The sequence below is a fragment of the Pelodiscus sinensis genome, chromosome 9, assembly GCF_049634645.1.
Source record: "Pelodiscus sinensis isolate JC-2024 chromosome 9, ASM4963464v1, whole genome shotgun sequence".
Classification (NCBI taxonomy): Eukaryota; Metazoa; Chordata; order Testudines; family Trionychidae; genus Pelodiscus; species Pelodiscus sinensis.
The window spans coordinates 35,325,524-35,348,647 of record NC_134719.1 but is presented as its reverse complement, the minus strand read 5'-3'; the positions used below and the strand labels follow the sequence as shown (position 1 = coordinate 35,348,647).

At 45.4% G+C, this 23,124-nt stretch overlaps 2 protein-coding genes across 3 annotated transcripts in view; one reads left to right on the top strand and one right to left on the bottom strand.

The window, feature by feature from the left end:
* LOC102459125 (very-long-chain enoyl-CoA reductase-like) overlaps positions 1–23,124 on the bottom strand; it is a 55,927-nt gene that overhangs the window by 23,969 nt on the left and 8,834 nt on the right. The window contains exons 1-4 of one of the 2 annotated variants that reach the window (XM_075936562.1): positions 17,369–17,544; positions 3,140–3,190; positions 2,536–2,587; positions 484–528 (exon numbers count right to left, since the gene is read on the bottom strand). In XM_075936562.1, the coding sequence (XP_075792677.1) occupies positions 484–528; positions 2,536–2,587; positions 3,140–3,190; positions 17,369–17,395 (175 nt within the window). In that variant the 5' untranslated portion in view covers positions 17,396–17,544. Of the gene's footprint in view, positions 1–483; positions 529–2,535; positions 2,588–3,139; positions 3,191–17,368; positions 17,545–23,124 lie in introns of those variants that run through there. The other variant, XM_006114146.4, reaches the window with a different exon arrangement.
* GCLM (glutamate-cysteine ligase modifier subunit) overlaps positions 17,724–23,124 on the top strand; it is a 41,544-nt gene continuing 36,143 nt past the window's right edge. The window contains exon 1 of the mRNA XM_075936563.1: positions 17,724–17,871. The gene's annotated coding sequence lies outside the window, so the exon portion shown is untranslated. The remainder of the gene's footprint in view (positions 17,872–23,124) is intronic.

Here is a 23,124-nt window from a genome sequence, read left to right as displayed (position 1 = left end):
CAGAGCCTATATTCCCAAATGCATTTTTCATTAGTTTATCACTTAAAAAAGCTACAATGTCCACCTGAGATTTAAAATGTTAACGTGAATTACTAGCACTAGTACATAATCCTTCAGACTTTTCATATTTGAGCACCATTCTGGGTTCCATCTCATTGCAGTTAAATGCAGGTGGTAAACAGATTAGATGCTGATTCCATTGAAGGACAAGTGCTCAATAGCTGAAAGCAAATTAAGTCAATGTGCAAACTCCCCAGTTAACTAAACAGTGGTTACTAGCATCAGACCCATAGTAGGACTCTGAGCAATAATGTTCAAAGAATTCAGCTTGTGTTGAGCTCCTTTTTGTAAAATCCTTCATAATACTAATTCAGCAAAACTACCACTCATGGCATATAATACCACTAGAAAGGGCAGGATGTGGCACCTCGCTGTGCAAGCACTGTTTATAGCCTTATTATGCTAGACCTGACTGGTACTTACTGGGATCAAGTCTTATGGACTGCCTAGCTGGATACCAGTGTGGATCTGCAAGACAAATATAAAAAGTATAAAATTATCCATAATACAGTATTTGCTTTTGGATTATCCACTGATTTAATGACTGCAACAGAAGAAGAGAAGCTCTTGGTTAGGGATTTTTATTACTTGTTTTATTTTTTATCAGAAGATTTACCAGGTGTTGCTTGGGTCTTTAATTCAATTAATTTTTGTTTGTCTTCATTTAAATCATTGCTGTGGGGTGGGGTGGAGGAGTTCAGTATGCAGGCTGTCCCAGGGAGAGAGGCCTTCCCCAGCCCTCTCTCACTGCAGCAGTTTGGGGTCAGGTGAAAAGCGCCTCTCCATGGCTGCTGCAACTCCAGTGGGCACAACTAAGGGAGGGGTGTAAGTCCCCAGCTGGTGCTGGTCTTAGGTTAGTCTGCCCCCTGCACTCCCCAGGCAAAGTGAAGAATGCAGCAAATTGTTGTCTCCTTCCCCTTCATCAGGGAGTGAGAGGAAAGTACACAATGTTCCCATACAAATCAGGAGGAGGAGCTGCAGCCTCTCCCGCCCCCCCACCCGCCTACTATAAAGGGTGCCTGGGGGGATGGGAGGCTCAGGCAGTCCCAGACAGGGGTGGGGGGAGTGGGAAGTGGTGCCCCCGGATAATCCCTTTCACCCGCCTGGTGACTCTGTCTTTTTCTGTTTTATGAGAAGCAATCCCACTCCAGGCATATCCAATTTTCCTGGCTCAACCAAACCCTTAACTTGCTTTATGTTGTGATAAGAGGAAGCTAGCTCTTCCTAGCTCTTACCATTTAGGAGGAGTTCTTGCACAGATAGACAATTTCTCTCAAATATATAATAGATTATAAAAACCAAAAGCAAAGATTTGCATAAATTAGTAGATTACTGATAATGAAAAATGTTATATCTCAGCTACATTAATGTCCACTTGCTGATTACAGGCAGTCCCCGGGTTATGTACAAGATAGGGACTGTAGGTTTGTTCTTAAGTTGAATCTGTATGTAAGTCGGAACTGGCATCCAGATTCAGCCGCTGCTGAAACTGATCAGTTTCAACAGCGGCTGAATCTGGATGCCAGTTCTGACTTACATACAGATTCAACTTAAGAACCCCAGGCATCCCCAAGTCAGCTGCTGCTGAAACTGATCAGCGGCTGATTCCAGGAAGCCCGGGGCAGGGGCTTCCTGTAGTCAGCCACTGGTCAGTTTCAGCAGTGGCTGACTTGGGGATGCCTGGGGCAGAGCAGCTGCTCCTTGGCGCTACTGGACCAACCCAGCAGCACCCAAGCTGCTCTGCCCCAGGCGTCCTGATTCAGCCGCTGCTGAAACTGACCAGCAGTGGCTGAATCAGGATGCCTGGGGCAGAGCAGCTGGGGTGCTGCCGGGTTGGTCCAGTAGCGCCCAGAGCGGCGCTACAGGACCAACCAGCAGCGCCCGAGCTGCTGTACCACAGGCGTCTGGAGCAAAGCCGCAGAGCACGGGGGCAGCAGCACAGCCCAGATGCGCCGTGGCTGTTCTGCTGCCCTCGGACTCCGCGGCTTTGCTCTGCTTTGCTCCCTGTCCCCCTGGTCTGCAGACCAGGGGAACGGGGAGCAAAGCTGTGGAACACGCGGGCAGCAGACAGCCCAGATGCGCGTCTGGGCTGTCCGCTGCCCGCATGCTCCGCCGCTTTGCTCTGCTTTGCTCCCCGTCCCCCTGGTCTGCAGACCAGAAGGACGGGGAGCAAAGCGGCGGAACACGCGGGCAGCAGACAGCCCAGACGCGCGTCTGGGCTGTCCGCTGCCCGCGTGCTCCGCCGCTTTGCTTCCTCTCCCTGGTCTACTGGAGACCAGGGAGAGGGCCCCGTTCGTAACTGCGGATCCGACATAAGTCGGATCCGCGTAACTCGGGGACTGCCTGTACTTGTACTAGTGTGTATAAATCACATTTTCCATTGAACTATATTATTTTATACTTACATCAGAATACCCAGTACATAATTATTTGACTCAAAACCTTAGTATGCGTCTCTGAAAATATTATACTTACAGGATTTATGGAACATCAATCTGATGTCACTAATTGTAGCATGTGGTTCCACCTAGGCAACAAAAGAGGCTGGTCATGTAAGACATTTGTTTTGGAAGATAATTAGTAAGTACAAAAAATATGGTGGAAACATGGATTTTTCAAGTTGCCAGCATTCCTTTAACTTTTTGAAACATAGCCAAAAAATTCTATTTCTAGTATGGACTGCTCAAGCGACTGGTAATAGAAAAAGGGAGCATTTAATCTGTAGCTCATGTTGTAAATCCATCCATATTAATGGCCAGAGTTATTACAATATGATGATAATTTGGTGGCTTATGTGAAATCGCTCCCGGGTCACATCACAACAGGTACTAACTGGCACATTTGTCGGCCCCCTCAGCTGAGAATCTGAATGAAGATGTCCTCTGATCCTTTCAATGGTGAGCTGAGGGACTTTGTAAAGCTGTGAGGGCAAGTTTTCCCCTGACGCTGCCCAGGCTGTTGTCTCTTGCTGTGGAGGAAGAAGGGTTTTCCATCTCCTTTCACAAGCACCGTATTTACTTTTAAAAATTACAAGCTTCTAAATACTGTCACCTGCCATTTCCACAATATTATCATTTACCTTATCCAGAAAGCACAGCTGTTGCTTTGTCTTCCAATCGAGGATTTCCACCTGATAGAGAACAAAATGTCAACTCATATTATTCACTGACTGATTACTCTCCCAGTTCTTGGGGCATTCTTTAGAAATATGATCATTGCTAAGGACAAAGTACTACTATTTTCCAGTCCACTGACTGTGCTAATATAACTACAATAGAGACAACATAGCTTTTGAGATAGCAAGCCAGATTTCCAACAGGTTTCTCAGGTCTAACAGACGAAAGAATGTATCTTGCCAAATCTTTATTACTGTTGCAAAAGTCAGACATAGCTTGGCATAGACAGAAAAATCATCATTTTTACTTTTAAATGGAGAGCACACTGATCTGTATATCACTGAACAATGATAAACATGGAATTACACAAGGCTACAGAGTCACTTTCAGAGTACAACTACACTTTTGGTAGAGAAACATACCTATTATTATAAAACTCATTTATAATGGTACACTTGGAAATCCTCTAACTAAAATAAGATAACATATCTAACAGAAACCAACATAGATTCTGCGCACTAATAGATCTCTTCATGTACAAATACTGATGCACTATTGCTTATCTGGGCAACATCAAAGAATTTAAATACCACCATTTATTTCATTTAAATCTGATGTTAAACATACACCTGACTTCTTTAATCTCTGATAAAGTAGCTTTCTGATGTCTGATTTTTTGCTATTCAGTGGATGCTATTGTAGTATGTTCAACCTTTAAAATTAAATACCATTCCTTATGTGACACACCCAACATTAATATCTGTTTATTTTAAAGGTCACAACACAGAGAGCACAGACCTGGGCCCAGCTATATGGGACAGGAGCTGCCACTGGGGGGCAAGTACACGTTGGGCTCATTCTCCAACATTCACCACTGGTTCTTTTTCTTCACACTGGCAAAGGTTGCAGTGCTTGGGCAGAGGTGACATACATGTAGTGGTGGGCCACCTTAGTGACAAGTTTAAATATCACTGCTTTAAAATGTATTCATTTCTTTACACTCTCAAAGAAGAAGGAAGCTGTAGCAAATCCAAGTATTAACTGATCTTACAAAATGATAAGCATTCCAGAAATATTCAAAGACGCAGTTATCATGCCATCACATCCTAGAAGTTATATTTGTTGACATTTTTATTTAGAACAGCATCACCAAGTTTCAGTTTATCCTGCTGGGGTACTGACACAAGCAAATACTGTATTGATTTTTTTAAAATCGCTCAGGAAAAAAAAAAAGCTTATTTTACAATTTAAAAAAAAATATCACTGACCAAGAGCAGAGCAACACCAAATAAATTAATCCTGCCTCTTATGTTAAACTGCTTATGTAAGCAAGACTCCTTTGATTTAACTAGGACCATGATACGATTTGTTCTTAAGTTAAATCACTTGATTTTTTTTTCAGTTATTAAACTTCTCTCTCTCTAAACTTTTCTCTACTTTTTTTCAGTTGCAGTAATTATATCTTCCTTCCCTTGTGATTTCTTGGTCATACTAAGCTATTTCTGAGAAAAGCAGGTGAATTTGCACTTGGGGAACTTCACGCTGACAAGAATCAGGAACAGCTCCCCTGAAGACAGCAGAGTTTGTCTAACATCATTCTGTGTGAGAGAAAAATCAAGACTTTTTAGTCTGTTTTGCTTCTGTCTCTCCTTCATAATATACATAAAGGGGAAAAAACCAGATTACAACATGAGGGCCAAGTTCTGCCACTTTCCTTATGCAAAGTAATAACTGGGTCAGTGTTTAGCCCTATTTCAAGAAATCCTGCCCCCCACTTCTATTGGCGTCAGTGAGATCATAATTTTATTCTTTGACTTCCCTGAATGAAAAGGGGCAGAATCAAATGGTCGGTGTTTAAAATTAACAGGACAATACAGGAAAGGTCTGGATCCACCAATACCTTGAGGATTCTTTTGTCAACTATTTGTATGGATTAGGGATGATAAAAAGTGGGTAACTGGGTAAATGTGTAACTGCTGAAAGATTCAGGGGTTACACGGTTATCTGCACCCTCAGCGTAAAGCAGTAACCAGCTTCTGTCAGCTGCTCCGTGCTGCTGCCTCTGATACAGAGGCAGTAGTGCGGGGTAGCAGCAAGCACCCCAAGAGCCAGCATTTTGCATCCATTGTTCGATTAGTCAATAGGGTGCCTCCGCCTTTGAAGGCAAAAGTGCTGTGTGGAGTGCAGGGTCAGCTGATCCTGGACTCCACCTGTCACTGCCACTTTGAAACACAGCGTGCAGACTGACGCCAGGATACCCGCAGCGTATCAAAGCGGCAGCGCTGCATGGAGCTCAGGGTCAGTGGGGGTGATGGGAGTCCAGCCTGCCCACTGTATAATAGGCTGCCTCTGATGGTTGCTGCTGTAACTGGGCTATAGTGCCCCTTGTCCACAGTATGGTGCAGTCGGCCTAGCTAGGCTAGAGTAGCACCCAGCCCCTGTCAGTAAGGATAATGCTTAACAGCTAATCGCTGACATCCCTAGGTTGTCTGCCAGGATATATCAATCTTCTGTATGCTGTAAGATATATGTGAAGTAGCTGATTTATGGGAAATATCTTTTCTTTTTGTCTAATGGCTTCAAATCTGAGAATCTTGTTGTTACCTACTGACAAGGTATTTAGATGCTGTTATTTTTAGTGTGATAGCGTAAGCCTATTAGCACAGGACTATCAACCTGAGCAGGCTGGTAGACCTTTTCCCAATTGGCAGTGTAAAGATGTCTAAAACTTTTGGGGCTGAAGGTGGCAGTAGAGGACTTGGGAGCTTCTAGCATTCCTGTTCTTTGTGATGTTCTGTTGCTAGGGAGCAGGATTAGCCCATGGGTCTTATGAGGCAATATGAACAGGTGGTGCTTAAAACATCTTTGACAGGCACAGATCGTTGACTTAAAGTTAATGAAACAAAGGCAACAATGGATATAATACAAGAAGGAAAAGCTCCTCAGAATTTTCTTGCTGAAGGTCCTAGATTTCAAAGCAGAAGGGTCATCTAGGGCTCACATGCAAAATTCCCACCTACCAAAAATTATTTGCAACTTATTTCCAAAAACATATTTAAACAAATACATTTGTTCTCTTGAAGGAACACAGTCAGCTTGAAATTCAATCAGTTTCAAACACTGAGGCTTCTTGCCAAGTGGTGTTTCTTTACAAACACATTTTCCTATTTTAAAAAATGATTTTCTCTTCCAAGATCCACACAAAGAGGTGAATGGCTTAACTAACTTAAAGTGGAAGTAGTGAAACTGACTATATACAAAGTGTTGTCAAATGCACAACATAAAGAAATTAGAAGGAATTTTTTCTCCTGTAAATTGTTTCAGCAATAGTAATCTTCAGAATTGCTTGTAACAATAATGTAACATTTTCAGTCAGCAACATTGGTTTGAGTGGTGGTGTACCTTTAAGAACTTATGCATAGTTACTTTACCTTATGTGCACTAGGGAGCCTTAAAACAGAGAATCCTAATTTTCTTTAATGCATTTAACTCAGCATTCTTACTATAATGTGCAATCTAGAGATCAGTAAAGCAAGTAAGGAAACCTTTGTAATAGGACCTGCAATATCCCAACAATGCTCTAGGCAGGCAGCTCTACACTAGCTCTCATTAGGAGGTTTATCGTCACATCCAGGAGAGCTAGAAACTTAACTGACTTAAATTACAGCTTCAGTTCATCAAAAACTTAAGGGTCAACTGGAATACTGCCAGTAGACAATACCAACTCAATCCATCCCTAGTCAAGATGAAGTTTTGATAATATTGTCCTCAAGAACAGCTCCCTGTCCAAACCAGTTAGGGAAATTATGCCAGAACCACATTATTAGCAACAACAGTAAGTTCCAGCATGATTTCAATAGAGTGAGGTCAGAGCCAAAATCTGCAAGTACTTGAGGGTACATCTACACAGCAACATTATTTCAAAATAACTAGAATTATTTTGAAATAACTTAGTTCCTGCCTACGCAGCAGGCAATTATTTCAAAATAATGTCAAAAAACTGTGAAGCTGGAGGACTTCTTACTCCAACTCCTGTAACCCTAATTGTACTAGGACTAAGGGAAGTTGGAGGAAGAGTGCTCTATTTCAAAATAAGTGCTGTGTAGACGCTCTGAATTTCAAAATAGGCTATTTTGAAATAAGCTAGGCAATTGATGTAGCTCAATTTGCATATCTTATTTTGAGTTAAGCCCGGCTGTGTAAAGGCACCCGCAGTGTTTGCAAATCCCCCAGAAACAGGAATCCTTATGTCGGACCTGAACCTGAGAGGTGCCAATCACATATAACTACTACTGATGTCACTTGGAAAAGCACATACTCAGGATCAGACTGTACACTTAAATAGCTGAATTGCACTCAATGCTCAAGCCACCTTTATGTGAAAATTAAGGAATTGAGCAAAATGCTGGTTATAAGCACCATTGCAACAGAAGGAATTAGGTTAGACAAAACATTACGGGTATGTCTGTCTAGACTACATGGTTCCATCAACGGAGCCATGTAAACTAGTTTACCCGGTATAGTCAATGAAGCGGGGATTTAAATAATCCTCGCTTCATTAAAATAAAAATGACCGCCACGCTGTGCCAACAATCAGCTGATCCGGCACAGCATGGCAGTCTACACGCGGCACGGTTGACAAGGGAAGCCTTTGTCGACTACTCCAGTAAATCTCGTTTCACAAAGGCCTCGTCTAGACTGCTGCACTGTGCAGGATCAGCTGATCGTCGGCACAGTGCGGTGGCCATTTTTATTTTAATTAAGCAGGGATTATTTAAATCCCCGCTTCATTGACTATGCCGGGTAAACTAGTTTACATGGCACCGTTGACGGAGTCATCAACAGAGCCATGTAGTCTAGACATACCCTAAAGAATACTACTAGAGAGGACAACCCAGCATTTTCAGAGAGATGGGTAGATCGGGAGTGAAGAGTTTCAAGGACACCAATAGAAGCTAGGCATTCAATTCTTATTGACTTTTAAGGGGAATTGGACACCTCGTTGCCCTCTGTACTTTTGAAAATTACCCTCCAGTTCTTTTTCAAAAAACCAAACAAACTTCCCCACAATTAGTAAACTTTGAAAGGTGTTTCTTCATGGCCCATGACAAACAAACAGAAAACTCTGTCCATCCTCAAGAAGAGATGGGGAAAACTGTATTGGCACTTAAATAATTCGGCATCACACTTTATATCTCTGTTTATTCAGTCGTTTTCAGTTTGAAAAATCTTTCACCCAATACAGTCCCTAAATGCAATGAAGTAAAGAACTAATTGACTAAATCTGCCTAACTGGTGACTTATAAATACATCTGTCTCAGCAACCCAAAGACCCAATCCCACAAACACCCCACAAACACTTACTCACATGAGGAGTCCTTATACAAGTAATTCTGGTGGTATCAACGGGATTATTATTTTATGTAAGGATGAATACAGGTTTACAGGATAAGGACTGAAGACTTACTCTAGGGACCCAGGCACCTATGCACAGCTGCTTCATGGTCACAGGACAGATGTATATCTCCTGCCTAAGCCCCAGAGCAATTCACAAACCAGGAAAGATGGGTGTTCAGCTGCCTTAGTTACACAAAGGAAATGGCAGATCCCTCTTTAAATCCCTTCTCCCCCTCAAAAGGAGGAGGAATTTGAACTGGAGTCTCCCACATCCTAGCTGAATACTGAATCCACTAGGCTAAAGATTATAAGATAGCTGCTCCTTCTTCCCTCTCTGGCTTTCTTGTTTTGGATCCCACGTGCAACTAGGCAGCCAAGGACCTAGCTTGAGAATGCCTATCTTCCCCAGTTTATAAGTCTCAACAGGCTAAATTTGGTGCCTCCATGCAGCCAAGATCAGGACAGTCCCTAGGCTGGGGGATCTGGGACTTGGGGTAACCACCTGACCCAGTGCCCTCTGTGTGGGGCTCTGCTCCTTTGCCCCATCCCCAGAACAACATGGCCCAGAGGATTATAGGGCCTGGTGTGGGGCGGCAACATGGGTTCTCCCCGCCCACACACTCACCATGGCATTAGGGAGTCAGAACAGCCCGGAAGCCTTTTCTGCCTCTGCGCCACTCTCCCAGCCCACTGCCCCCATTTCTTCACAGTGATGGGAAGTGGAGTGTCCTAGGGTGAGGATGCTCTACTTCTCGCTGCCATGGAGAAGTGGAGCACAGCCTCCAGGAGAGGGCAGTGCAACAGAGTGGAGCAGGCAGCCGGGCTGCTCTAGGTCCTGGGCTATGGCAAGGGGCGACCACCGCTGCTGTCCTGCAGCAAGCCTGGTAATCCCCATGTCCTCCAGTCCACAGGACAGCTGAAGCAGCAACCAGACCCCCAAAGCATGAAGCCTGGGGCAGCCCCCCCCCCACCCCGATTCATTCTCTGGACGAGATGGCTCTGGCTAAGACTTAGAGACTTATCTCCAATAGTGGGGCAGAGCTTACACACACCCCTATTGTTGGCATCTCCCATAAACTAGTTTAGGCAGCTGGCTATCTAGCATGCTGGCTTTGTGGATCTCAATCAAAGGTGCATAGCTCTCCCTATTAATTATATAGGGAATCTTAGGCAACTAACTCAGGCTTTGTGGATTGCAGTATTGTTTCTGTGATTTTATAGGTTGTGTTGTAGTACGCTAAGTCCCTTTGGGTGCATCTACACTGCATGGCTATTTGAGATACTGGAGGTACCCCGAAATAGCTACCCTACGTCTACACAAGCCGCCCAGTATTTCAAAATAACGGGCCTGTTATTTCAGCATCCTGGTAACCCTCGTTTCACAAGGGTTAAGGGATGTCTCAAAATAGCATGTTATTTTGAAATTTGGTGGTGTAGTCATGCCAAATTTAAAAATAAGCTATTTCAAAATAGATTCAAAATAAGATATGCAATTTGCATAGCATAAACTGCGTATCTTATTTCTAGTGTAGGGTGCTGTGTAGAAGCACCCTTTGTCAATTCCACCCCTGGCATCAATCTTGTACTGGAGCTCATTGCAGTATTGGGACCCTGTTTCAAGTGACATGGTGGGCTGTGCTTTGCAATGTCATGCAAAGCTTATTTCTCAAAGTGGCATACTTTTTATAAGAATCTCTTCATTAAGTATTGTTTTAAAAACATTTTTTATCTCTGTCTACAGCAACTGAAGGATGTAATTTGTCCTAAAAGCCACGCAGCTCAGCAAAGCTGTCACTTCTTAAATTGCTGTGTCTCTACCAAATATATTCCACTAATGACTATGTAAAAAATTTCAAAGAACTCAGCAAATCTGAACACACTAACATCAGAGGCTAGGAAAAAAATATATAAATTATTCAGAATGTAAGTGTTCACTTTGTTTATTTAGAATAAAAATATATAGATGCACTTCTCTGGCATGATGTATTCATTTTCCTATACTTTCTATAGCATAGTAAATATTTGCCATGATGAAAGAACATCCAGAACTTTACATATTTTTGACACTTTGATTTTTTTGTACAAAGATGTTCTTGTAAAGCACTTCTTCAATGTACAATACAGTAAGATTTGAGTTGTCAGTGTAATCTTCACCAATGTCCACCTTAATAGTAAGTGTTGGAATTGCCTACTTCTGATCCACTAATGTTTTACGAAATACTCCATAAGGTGTTTGAAACTGAGAGGAGCCCTAAGTAAGTCTCTCATGAAATGACCAGCTTTCCTTCTTTCTAGTAGATACTAATAGGATAAGTATTAAACTTCTCTTCTTGGTTACTTTCCTGTATCTAGTAATCTCACAAGTCTCAGAATAGCTACAGAGTTGCATTAATTTATTCAGGGTACAATGAACCCTCCTTTTGGCTTTCTTCATACACTAGTGCTGAGCCCAGCCATAGAAGGGCAGTGTGTCCCCCCTGTCCCGGCACCGCTAGGAGCCAGTCTACACCACCACAGGTTAGAGTATCTGTCCAAACTTCCACGTCAACTGCAGTGGTGCATGTGAACCATTTCAATAGCTGGTGCTAGCCTAACCAGGACAATGGAAGATTTTGGTCATATTCTCCCTTCTTGGAGCAAGCCTTAACAGGGCTGTCCTTACAATTTACAGGGCCTTATACAACTGAGTCCTCCCATCCCCAACACAACTTCTGCCAGGGTCCTGGGCCTTCTCTCCCCACAGTGCAGCTTCTGCTGGGGGCCTGAGGCTTCCTTCTTATCCCCCACTGAATACTGCTTCCCTACCCCCACGCAGCTCAGATTGGGCCACTATGTGGTGTGGCACACTTGCCCCTCTTTAAAGCTGCTATCTAGTTCTCCTGAATCTCAGCTTTCTTTTTTTAAAGGATCTAGCTGTTATGATTGAGAAGAAAACCTCAAAAAGGCCAACCAAGAACAGACATCTACTTGAAGCTGAAGAAAGCTGGACAGCTCTGAGCTATTGAGCTCTGTTCTGCTCATTTAGCTATTTGCACAGTTGCTTAGTGATTATTTAAATGCCAATATTGTTATCTATTTCATTCCTCACATAAGAAAAGAGAGTGAAGATCACACAATTTGCCATGTCATTTTGGTGCCACAAGTGAGTGGCAATTGGGAGAGTATCACTACTTCTATTCTTTCATTACTCAAGAAGGAAACAAGCCCAGGAACCTACTAGAGCTGGTGGGTACATTCAAGTTGCATTTGAGAGGAACCACTGGAGCTCGCAGCACAATCATGATCTTATACGAAACATCCACATAAGCTACAGTAAGAAGCATCTTATTTTGGAACTCATGTGGGGCAAAGATTAGAGGAGTGCCACTACCTGACCTTCTCTGCCTCATTGCAAATCCTGTTTGAAAATGGGAATTACTGCACATCTTGATAAAAGATAGGTGAGAGGGGAACATAAGTGATCAACAAGCAGATTCCAGGGGTGGTTTGCTAGATCTACTGGGTTAAGGAACAAAAATTGTTGCATTCCCTGACAGTAGTGTTGATCAATAGGAAAAAGAATGGCTGCTTTTGACCTACACAGTCAGCTTATAGATGAAAGAGTTTCTTAAAACGAAAACAGACTGCTAAAAATCACCAAACATGTTATGAACATTTTGCCAGCCTCTGTGTCTGCTGAAGTCATTGGCAAAACCCCCATTTAAAGACAGAGCTCGTAAAGTACTTTGACTTTTTTTCTTTCTTTACTGACCTAATTAGACTTGAGTTTAGGATTCCTTACTTCCCCTGCTGATATCACTAACATTTAGCAACAGTAAATAAAGTGGGCCAGATAGTGTTAATGCAGAGCTGTACAAATCCAGCAAGGGCTCTGGGGAGCATTTTGCCTGAGGGAGAATCATTGGACCAGGGTCATGGCCTCCTGTATGTCTTTTTGCACAGGTCCATGTCACACAGATAAGCTGAGTATGCCTCTTGCAAAGGGAAATCCTTGGCTTGCATAAAGCCAGCTATCCGAACTCTACAATTTTCTCTGTGGTAAGATGACATGCTGAAGAGATACAGGGGCTATTACAGAATCACTTTGTACTCTGAGCCTCAAGAGCATAACAACCCCTGTGAGGTTATTGACAGTGTAAGTTAGAGCAACCCAAAGTATGCTGCTTCCCTCAGATCCAAGGAATGCAAAGCCATCTTTGCCATTACTCATATTCTGAAACTGGCATGAAGTACAGCTCAGACAGATTTGATGATCTGTTCTAATGCCTCTCAAATCTCCTTAGGAATGCAGCCATTGTACTACCCCTTAAGAAGAGCCACCCTCAGCCAGCTCAGCTCAACTCAGCTGCAGTAGTAAATGTGAAGCATAAGGCCCAGCCATAGAACAGATTGTTCCTCAGGAAATGCTAGCAGAGTATGCATTTTGTTTCTGGCCCCAACAACTTGGGCTGCTGAGTTACAATTTGCACTGTGCTAAAAGTGCAACAAGCTGCTAGGTGCCTGACTAATGCTAGTGCTAATGAGGCTAACACTGAAGCAGCAGAAACATTGGTAGTGTCAGTGGGAATTTTATCTTAAAATAGATAAGGTCATAGGAGGAAGGCTCTGTGCATCTTCTCTATCTTGTTCGCCCATGCAAGGACCAGAAATAATCTAGCTCAGTGTTTCCCAAGTGATGTTTCGTGGAACCCCGGGGTGCCACAAAGTGAAACTAAGGGTTCAGCAAGAAAATTCTACTCACTCCCCTGCCCCCTGCAGAGCACATAGGCAGCTCCCATTGGAGCACTGCCGGCGGGGGTGGGCTTCTGGCAGCACATGGCTCTGGCCGCTGATCGATGCACTGCGGCTGCCTCTCCACTGCATGGTGCGGCCCCCTCCTCATCCCGCAGGATGGCCGGCCACTGTCGCATGGGGCCTCCGGTGCTGCGCAGCCTCCTCCTCCTCCTCATGTGCAGGCGGCAGCCGCTGCTGCCAGGAGGAGGATGGGTGGCTGGGTCTGAGGCGCTGAGTAGCCACTCCTGGACCTCGGTGTTTTTAAACTGCTGCCTGCTCCCCGGTAGGGGCCGCGCGGAACTCGGCTGGGGCTCTGACCCCCCCCTTGGAGTGTGCTTGGGCTTGCTGCCCCCCACGTGCGCTGCCACTCTCTCTCCTCTGCGCCTCTCCCCATCCCGCTGAAGAAGCGGCAGTCTGGTCTGGGGGGAAGGTCGGGGTTTCTACAACATGCCCTCCCCACCGCCGGCCCTTCCAGCAGGAAGCCTGACCTGGTGCTGCAGCTGTGCTGGGATCCCCGTTGCATGGGGCTGGGGAGGGGAGGCAGGAATGAGCTCCCTCTCCTGCCCCCCTGCTGGGAGAATGACAGCATGCTGCCTGGAGGTTTTCCCTGCTGCAGCAGGGTTCCAAGCCAGGTAAGTGTCGCCCTCGTGCCCAGACCCCACACCCAAATCCCCCTCACTCACTCTCTTCCGACCGCCAACACCCCGCATTCCCAGCTTGCTCTGACACCCTGCCCCAAGTCCACTCTTGTACCCTCCCTTCTGGCCAGACACCCTGCCCCAAGCTCTCTCCTGTACCCTCCCTCCTGGCCAGGACATTGCAGATCATCTTCATGATTTATACACAAATGTTATAAAGTATTTTCCAACCATAAATGAAAACAATAACTGGATTCAAAATCCATTAAATATAACAGAAAAGCCAGTCAGTTTTTCTACGCAAGATTATGAAAACCTAATCAAAATCGCTTCAGACAGCCAATTAATACAAAAATTTAAAGAAGTTTCTCTGGTTACATTTGGGGACGGCTTATGTCAAGAATATTCAGCTTTATCAAGACGTGCAGTTCGTCAGATGTGTCCCTTCTCCAGCACATACTTGTGCAAAATTAGGTTCTCGAATTACGCAGCAACAAAAATGAACTACTGAAATCAACTGAATGCCATGCCACATATGCGAATCCAACTTCCAGTATTAAACCAAATATAAAAAGAGTTTTCCAAGAAAAGAAGAAAACCCACTGTTTGCATTGAAAACTGCCAATATAATGCATATTAGTTTTTGAGCTTTATTTTTTGTACCCATTAAATGTGATTTTTGTTTTTAAATATGTTCAATTAAACTAAATGTTGATCTCATGACCTTGTTTAGCATTTGTTTATTATTATCCTTACTTATTTGTGGTCTACTTTTTCAGCTCCATATACAAGACCGTTATTAGGGGTTCCACGAAATTCTTTTGATTTTAAAAGGGTTCTGTGGCCAAATAAAATTAGAAAACACTGATCTAGCTTATGCAGTTTAGGTGCCAGAGATATCTGAAGTGTTTTCTAAGTTTTGGTAGAAGACAGAATCGTGTCCTATAAAAGTGGTTCCCAAACTTTTTTATGCAGGGGACCAGCAAACCCATTCATAAATCTTTGGCGGATGGGTAACATTTTATTTGAATATTTGTGTATTATGAATATGCACATATGCAAATACAATGTTGCCTAACCTTCTAGCCCAAACCCAGTCCCTTGCTCCCCCGTGCCTAACACCCTTTGACCGCCCTCCACTCATATGCCCCATGCCCCATGCCCTTTGACCCTTTAACCTCTGATCCCTATAGCCCATGCCAACATCCTCTTTCCCCTTGACCCCACCATGCCCTCACCCAACACCCCTTTGCCCTCCCCAACACTCCCCAGAGCGAGGCTGCCCCCTTAGGGAACATGGCCACTACTGCCGCACAGAAAGGGGGCTTGGCCTTTGGTGGTGCGCGCACTCCCTCCTCCTTTGCTCCCCTTCCTTCCCCAAGTGTGGAGGAGGGAGGGAGGTGCCTCCTGCCGTACCTCAGCCACCATAATTGCTGGAGCTTGAGGTTTGGCAGCTGGCATGGCCCAGCCACCAGTGGGCCGGTCTGAAGACTGGTGGTTGGGAACCGCTGTCCTATAGGACTTGATGAGTAAATAGAAGAGGAGCTGCTTTTCAGCTACTTTGTTTAAAATCCTGTTAGTATTGAAATGTGCAGATATTTTACTGATAATTTTGCATTTTTACAGAGTTTGTTTATTAAAGAGACTTTTGCATTCACAATTATGTTAATATGAGTAAGTCTCACCATGGAGAATCTGAAATGAGAGATTGTAAAAATGAAAGACTTATCAAGGACAAGTATCAGAGGGGTAGCTGTGTCCGTCTGAATCTGCAAAAGCAACAAGGAGTCCTGTAGCACCTTACAGACTAACAGATATATTGGAGCATAAGCTTTTGTGGGCAAAGACCCACTTCATGGCATGCATCTGACGAAGTGGGTCTTTGCTCACGAAAGCTTATGCTCCAATACATCTGTTATTCTATACGGTGCTACAGGACTCCTTGTCGCTTATCAAGGACAGTTGCTAATTAGCTTCCATCTACATGTTTTGTTAGTCTATAAAGTGCTACCAGACCATTTGTTGTTTTTTTAGTTGCTAATTAGTCATTATTTTGAAATTCCAACACTCCTCCCCCCCCTTTGATGCAAACCAGTCTTCAGAACTTTGTTAGCTGATATGGACACATTCCCTGCATTAAAGAGTTTAATTTAGCTGATTAAACGTAGATAAATAGGCCTTTTGTGATGCTGTGCTTTGTATACACACAGAAAAAGTTGAATGTATTGAAATCTTTCTCGAGAACTTTTTATTTGACACACACAAATGCAAGAATCAAGTGCATCATTAATATCTATAGCCAGTGACATTTACAAATGGCCAAGAATATTTTGAACCACTTTTCCCATCCACTTTTAGAAGTAGAAAATACAGCTCTATTAATCAGTGATCATTATTATATATAGTTTATGCAATGCCACAAAGTGTGACAGACACTGTATGCAAATGACTGTAATGTGCAAATGCCTTTACAAATAAATAAGTCATCGCCTTTGATGAAAGAAGCTTACAACAGGTGCTAGGGGTTCAGTGCTTTTGTACTGAAATACCTCAGGAGTTAATTCATCATACCATGGATATGTTTTTAAGCTTTCATACTGTTTTTAAAAAGGCTCCTATTATGTACAGCGTTATAATATGCAGCATTTAACAAGAGTCTTCCAAGAAGCTAGAGCTGTATGTTGCCAATGACATTTCTCTCTCCGTTTTGTTTATTGGGTTTTTTTCCAAACAGCAAGGATATATATACCCCTGGCAGAGTGACTATGACAGGGGGTATTAGGAAGTGCTGTAAAGGGAGATGAGCGCCATTGATCCTGCACCTCCCCAGCTTGCCAACTGAGTCCTAACACTTCACAGAGCCACTAAAAAATGCCAAGTTGGAGTGATCAGTGCCAGAAAGAGAGGGCCCGAAGAAAAGCAGCCGCGAGGGAAATGGTACATGGATGAGACAAACATAACAATGGGCAGGTGGGGAGAAGGGACTCCTAGTGTCATGGTGTAGAGAGGCTCTGAACCGTGGGGCCTAGCTTCTCCCCACACAGGCATGGAAAGCCACAGATGGTTTGGCCTTGTGCTTACTTCTTATGAAAGTAAATCAAAGCCCCGTTTCAAAAGCCTGCAACTTCAAACTGCTGCCGAAAACCCCAGTAACCGGCGTGGCGGGAAGGCTTCGCCGCAGATGCCATGGGGACACTGCCCACCCTGCTCCCTGCTGGGCATGCAGCAGAAGCCCCTCGCTCACTTCTGGCCACCAGCGTCCCTGCTGGGCAGCGCCAGGGCTCGGGCTGCTCCCCCCTCTTCCACCGCCCGCCCTTTAGTTCCCCACCCAAGTTTGCTACAGTGCCCGCCCCGCTGCCCTGCTCCTCGGGGCCAGGCACCCACCTCAAAGAAAGTGACTCTGCTGCCCATCCTGCGTGCTAGCGGCGCGCGCTGTGCCCGGCTCCGGCGGCCGGACCCGAGAGCGGAGCCGCCGCCGCCGCCGCCTCCTCTTCCTAGCGCCGTTGCACTTTAACTCGGGTCCCCAGCGCGCCGGCCAATCAGGAGATGCCCACTGCTCTCCCCTCGGTTCAGAAATCCTACCGCCAGGGCTGCCTGCGGCTCAGGCCGCGCTGCCTGTCCCTGTCCCCACCCTCCATCACTCACTCCCCAGCCGTGCGCTGGCTGCAGCCAGGCTGCGCTGAGCTCAGCATCCCCACCGCAAGGGGAAGGCAGATCCAGCCCCGCGCAAGCCAGGGGCAGTTTCTGCTCTCACAGGGACCACGTCCGGGACGCTCTTTGCTATCTACAAGCTGAACAATATCACATGCCTACAGCAAACACAGCGCATATCATGGCAGAGTGGAAGAGAGCTAGAGAAATCCTCAAGCCCAGCCCCCTGCTCTGAGGTAGGACAAGTATACCGAGACCATCCCCGAGAGGTGTAAACCTTGAATGATCCGCATTCCATGGCCTCCCTTGGAAGCCTGTCCAGATCTTAAAATGCCCTTACAGTTAGAGAAATTTTCCTAAAGACTAATCTAGATCGCTAGTGACTATTGAATAATACTGGACTCACAACTGACTTCTGTGGGATCCCATGCTATACATCCTTCCCGTTTGCCACTGAACGATTGATAATTGCCCTTTATGGTCTTTCAAGTAGTTGTGCATCCATTACATTATAGTAATTTCATGTACATGTAGTTAACATTTCCCTAGTTTGCTTATGAGAGGATCCCATGAGAGTGTATCAGAAGCCTTATTAAAATTAAGAGCATCTAGAACCTCTCTGTCTCCATCACTAGGCCGGTAATCTTATCAAAGAAGAAAATTATGTTGGGTTGGTATGATTTTTTTGTGACTAGTCTATGCTGGCTATTCCTTGTATCCCTATTGTCCTCTAAGTGTTTACAAAGTGATTGCTTAATAATTTGATGTAGTATCTTTACAGGAATCAGAGTTAAGATGATTGCTCTATAATTTTGGGATCATCTTTGTTCCTCCTTATCAATATTATATTTCCCTTCTCTAGTACTCTGGGACTTCACCTGAGCTCCCTAAGTTCTTAAAAATAATGGCTAATAATGGTTCCAAAATTGCTTAGCTACTTTCTTAAGTACCTTAAGATGAATTTCATCAGGCCCTGCCAACTCGAATATATCTAATTTATCTAAATGTTCTTTCTCTATTTTGGCTTGAACATTTATCTTGGTTATTAGTATTAATTGTGTGGAGTATCTAATCACTATTAACATATTAATAAAGATTGAACCAAAATAGGCAACACCTCAGCCTTCTTGATTCATTAGTTTTACTTGCCTGCTAAGCAGAGACCTGCCCTTTTCTTTCTTCCGATGATAGGAGTATTAGAAGTCCAGATCCAAGAATAAATAAGGGAAGGAGGAGGGAGGAGAAAAAAAAGGAGGGGGAAAGGAGAAAAAAAATTAAAAAGAGAGACAGTGAGTAGATGGTTCAAATAGTTACAACAGGCTGATAAGAACAATGAGCACCTCTATTGTTTGGTTGACAGATTAAGTCATAGGATGTGGAAGGTAGTGTGTGAGCCAGCCGATGTCCTTGTTCATACCATTTGCAAATGAAGAATTAAACTTGTAAATAAAGTTAAGTTCCAATCCTTCTCTGTGTATTTGGCTTGTGGAATTGACCTGTAACAAAATGGTGACTTGGATATCCATTAATAAGTGTCCAAGTAGATTTAAGTGTTTTCTAACAGGTTTTTGTGTATTGCCTTTTCAGATATCTGATTTGTGTCCATTAATTCTTTCCCGTAGAGACTGTCCAGTTTGGCCAATATACATGGCAGTGGGGCATTGTTGGCATTTAATGGCATAGATCACATTAGTGCAGTGTTTCATAAACTTTTTAAGACCGAGGAACACCAACAAATATATATATATATTTTATGCAGAACACCAAGGATTTTTTTGGGGGGAAAAAAAGTCGGGGGAAAGTTATTGAGAAAAAAAAAATTGTTGAGCAAAAAAAAAAAAAAAGTTGCCTGCCCCTTTAAGGGTGGACATTTTGAACTCTGTTCTCCGCGGCATACCCCCAACTGCCACAGAACACAGTTTAAAAACACTGCATTAGTGGATATGCAGTTAAATGAGCCTCTGATTTGGTGGCTGATGTGGTTGGGTCCAGTGGTTAAATCACTTGTGTAGATGTGTGGGCAGAGTTGGCACCAGGGCTTATTGCAGGGGTGGGTTCCTGGATGATTATGATGGAGGTGTGCTGGGTGGTTATTGGAAATAATTTGTTTGAGGCTAGGGGGTTGTCTGTAAGAGAGGATTGGCCTTTCCCCCAAAGCCTCTGAGAGTGAAGTGTCATTTTCCAGGATAGAGTGTAAATTGTTGATAATGCGTTGGAGGGGTTTAAATTGTGGACTGTAGGTGATGACAAGTGGAATTCTGTTGTTTTCTCTTTTTGGCCTGTTTTGAAGTATTTCATGTCTGGGTACTTTTTTGGCTCTATGGATCTGTTTTTTCACTTCTCGGGGTGGGTATTTTTATGAGTGCTCTATATAGATCCTGTAGGTGTTGTCTCTGTGAGATTGGATTAAATCCGGTTGTATCTTAGGGCTTGGCTGTATACAATAGTTTGGAAGTTAGAGGCATGAAGGTAAGTGTAGCAGTCGATAGGTTTCCAGTATAAGGTGGTAGAAATTTGTCCATCATTTAATTGTACTGAAGTGTCAAGGAAGTGGATCTCTCGTGTGGACTGGTCCAGGCTGAGGTTGATGGTGGGGTGGAAGTTGTTGAAGTCTCTGTGAAATTCTTCAAGGGTCTCTTTCCCATGGGACATATGATGCATATATTTTACAGTTTGGCTCAATGATTCTCAGCATCCCCAATATAAAAAACTGTTCCAGCATCCCTGGACTATCACAGCCAAAAATAAAGCCTGGTCTCGCCCATATTTTTACCATAACATTTCCTTACACTACTTTCTATTATGTGCTGGGGAGGGTAGCAACCCAGGGTTGAAACACCCTACATCTGGTAGAAGGAAAAGAGCAGTACTTTGCTTCCTGCATCTAGAAATGGTAGAGTCTAGTGTTGCCTCCATGAGTGGCGTGAGTATTGTTTTGTGTGCCAACAATAAGGTCATATGTGCTTGTTCCTATGTGTGCCACTGTGGCACCCTCAGTGGCACTATTCCCCAAGGGACTCTCCCAAGTAGCGCCCCCCCCTTGTGGAGAGAAGGTGAGACATGACCCGCCCCATGGGGCTGCTGTGAGTCCCCACCTGGGGCAGAGGGAAGCTGCTACCAGCTCCCAGGGTTTGCAGGGAGTGAGGTGCTGGGGGTGGGACAGTAACATGTGGAGAATGGGGGGGGGTCAGAGGGTTGGGAGCAGGGGGCTCTGAGGTCCAAAAGAGAGGTGCTGGAGGAGGGAAGAAAGATGCAGGGAGCCTCAGGAACAACTCTCCAGCTTGGGCTGGCTGCCACGTGGCCAGCCCAGGGAACAGCTGAGAAGCCACATTGAGGCCCTCAACACGTCTCCAGCCCTAGGGAAGGACTGGAGCTAGGGATGCAAAAGAGTAGTTGAATAGTCGACTACCCAATAAGCCTGGGGGGAGCGTAAAAGCTGGTTCCCCCCTCCACCATCACTGCAGTGCAGGGAGGAGGGGGAAACTAGGGAGGCAGAGTTGTAGCAGCGTTGTGGCTTTGCCTTTTAAATGTAGTAAAAGCCATCTGGCTCTTACTACATTTAAAAGGCAGAGGCGCAGCAGGAGTAGCGAGCACCTCCCCCCTTATCAACTAATTGAGTAGGTGATGGAAATTCCATCAACTACTCAATTAGCTGATTAATCGAAATGTAACATCTCTAGCTGGAGTTGGCCCTGGGAGCAGCCCCCACCACATGGCCTTGGCTGCTGGAGTAGCCCCAGCCCCCCTACATGCAGCCCCAACCTCCTGAGCAGGCCTCTAAACGGGCTCCGGGGCCCTCAGGCAGGCCCCTGGTCTCCTGAGCAGACTATGATACCTCCACCACATGGCAGGCCCGGCCCCCTCCCAGTGCTTCCCCCATGCCACCTCAGTTGGCCCCGCCCACCAGAGCAGGCACCAGCTGCACCACTAACCTTCCAGCAGGGAGGGCAAAGAATTTTCTGTGCACAGCCACACAAGTGCATGCCTTAGCAGGAACTATGGTAGAGTCCCTGCTGCTACCCCTCCACGGGATAGGGCTCTGCAGCTTCAGGAGAGAGAATATAAAGCCAGATTATGGCTGCCCTGCACAGCATGTTCCCCTGCCTAGCCAAATAATTTTCTCCATGCACATTTGCTCTGATGCTACAGTGGCTGGGATCAGCAATAGCCAGCACAGCCTGGCTCCCTTCCTTGCTTCTCTCTCTCGCTCTCTCGAAGGAGAGTAGGCAGAGCTCTGCGGAGATCATCAGTAGCATAATAGCCTCCTTTGGAGCTACACTGGTGAGAAGGAAGCATGGGAGCCAAGGGACTACTTTTCAAAAGATAGGCAAGGATGGAGGGAGTGTGTGCAAAAATGTGAATTGTACTGTGTTGGGTGGGGCATTGGTTGGGGACAGAGAATTCTTCTGGCCCAGGGACCATGGAGGTGGGGAAGAGAGCAAACTCCCCCAGCCCTGTGCCTCTTACCAGGGCCAGAGGAATTCTGCATCCCCCATTGATGACTGGGAGAGGTGAGTGATAGGCAGCACACCCTGCTTGTCCTCCCCTTGCACATGCCCCTGGGCAAGGATATATATCGGGGTGGGCAAAAGGGCCTCCACGGGCTGGATTCAGCCTGCCAAGCAGGTGGATCTGGCCTGCGGAGGCCCTGCTGCTTTCCCGCCCCCAGGCCAATCAGGGCTTGGGAAGCACATGAAGCCTCCTCCCTCCCTGCCAGGAGCACGTGGCACTTTGAAGCACTGTGCACTGCTCACAGGGCGGGGGCAGAGCGGAGAAGGCTTTGGGCCACCCCAAGGCCTTAATTGGCCTGGAGGCAGGGGAGCTCTGTGACGCTTCCTTCGCCCTGCCCTGGCCCTGTGAGAAGCCTGCAGCACTTCAAAGCGCCACATGCTCCTTGCAGGGCAGGAGAAGGCTTCCCAAGCTCCCCCACCCCAAGACCCTGATTGGTCTGGGAGTGGGGTAGCCCCACCCCTTTCTGATTAGGCCCCGCCCCTTCAGGGGGGGACCGGGGCTACTTCAAACATTTTTGAAGTGGCTCCTGAGCAAAAATTATGGCCTACCCCTGGTCTACGTGGATGCTCTCAAAGTTCCCAGTAGAGTTATTTCCTTAGGAGTCCACGCCTCTTATTTCTTCAAAAACAAGCAAATGAAAAGTTAAGTCACTTAACCACGGGCGACTGGTGAGGAGGGACATGGGGGCCATCAGCCATGTAATCCCCCTATATGCCAGGGAAGGTTTGGAACATCTCCCTTCCGCAGAACCCACCTCTCCCTGCCCTTGCCCTTACTCCACCCTCTCCCTCCTCTTTCCTGCCCTTGCTCTGCCCCCGCCTCAACTCTTCCCCCAGGACTGTAGATGTCATCAACTTCTCTACTCACTACCCACCCTTCCACCTACCATACACCACTGACAATTAGCTGTCTAGACTGTAGTTGCCAGGGGAGACAATCCAGGATCTTTCACAATCATTATACTTAATTTAAAATAA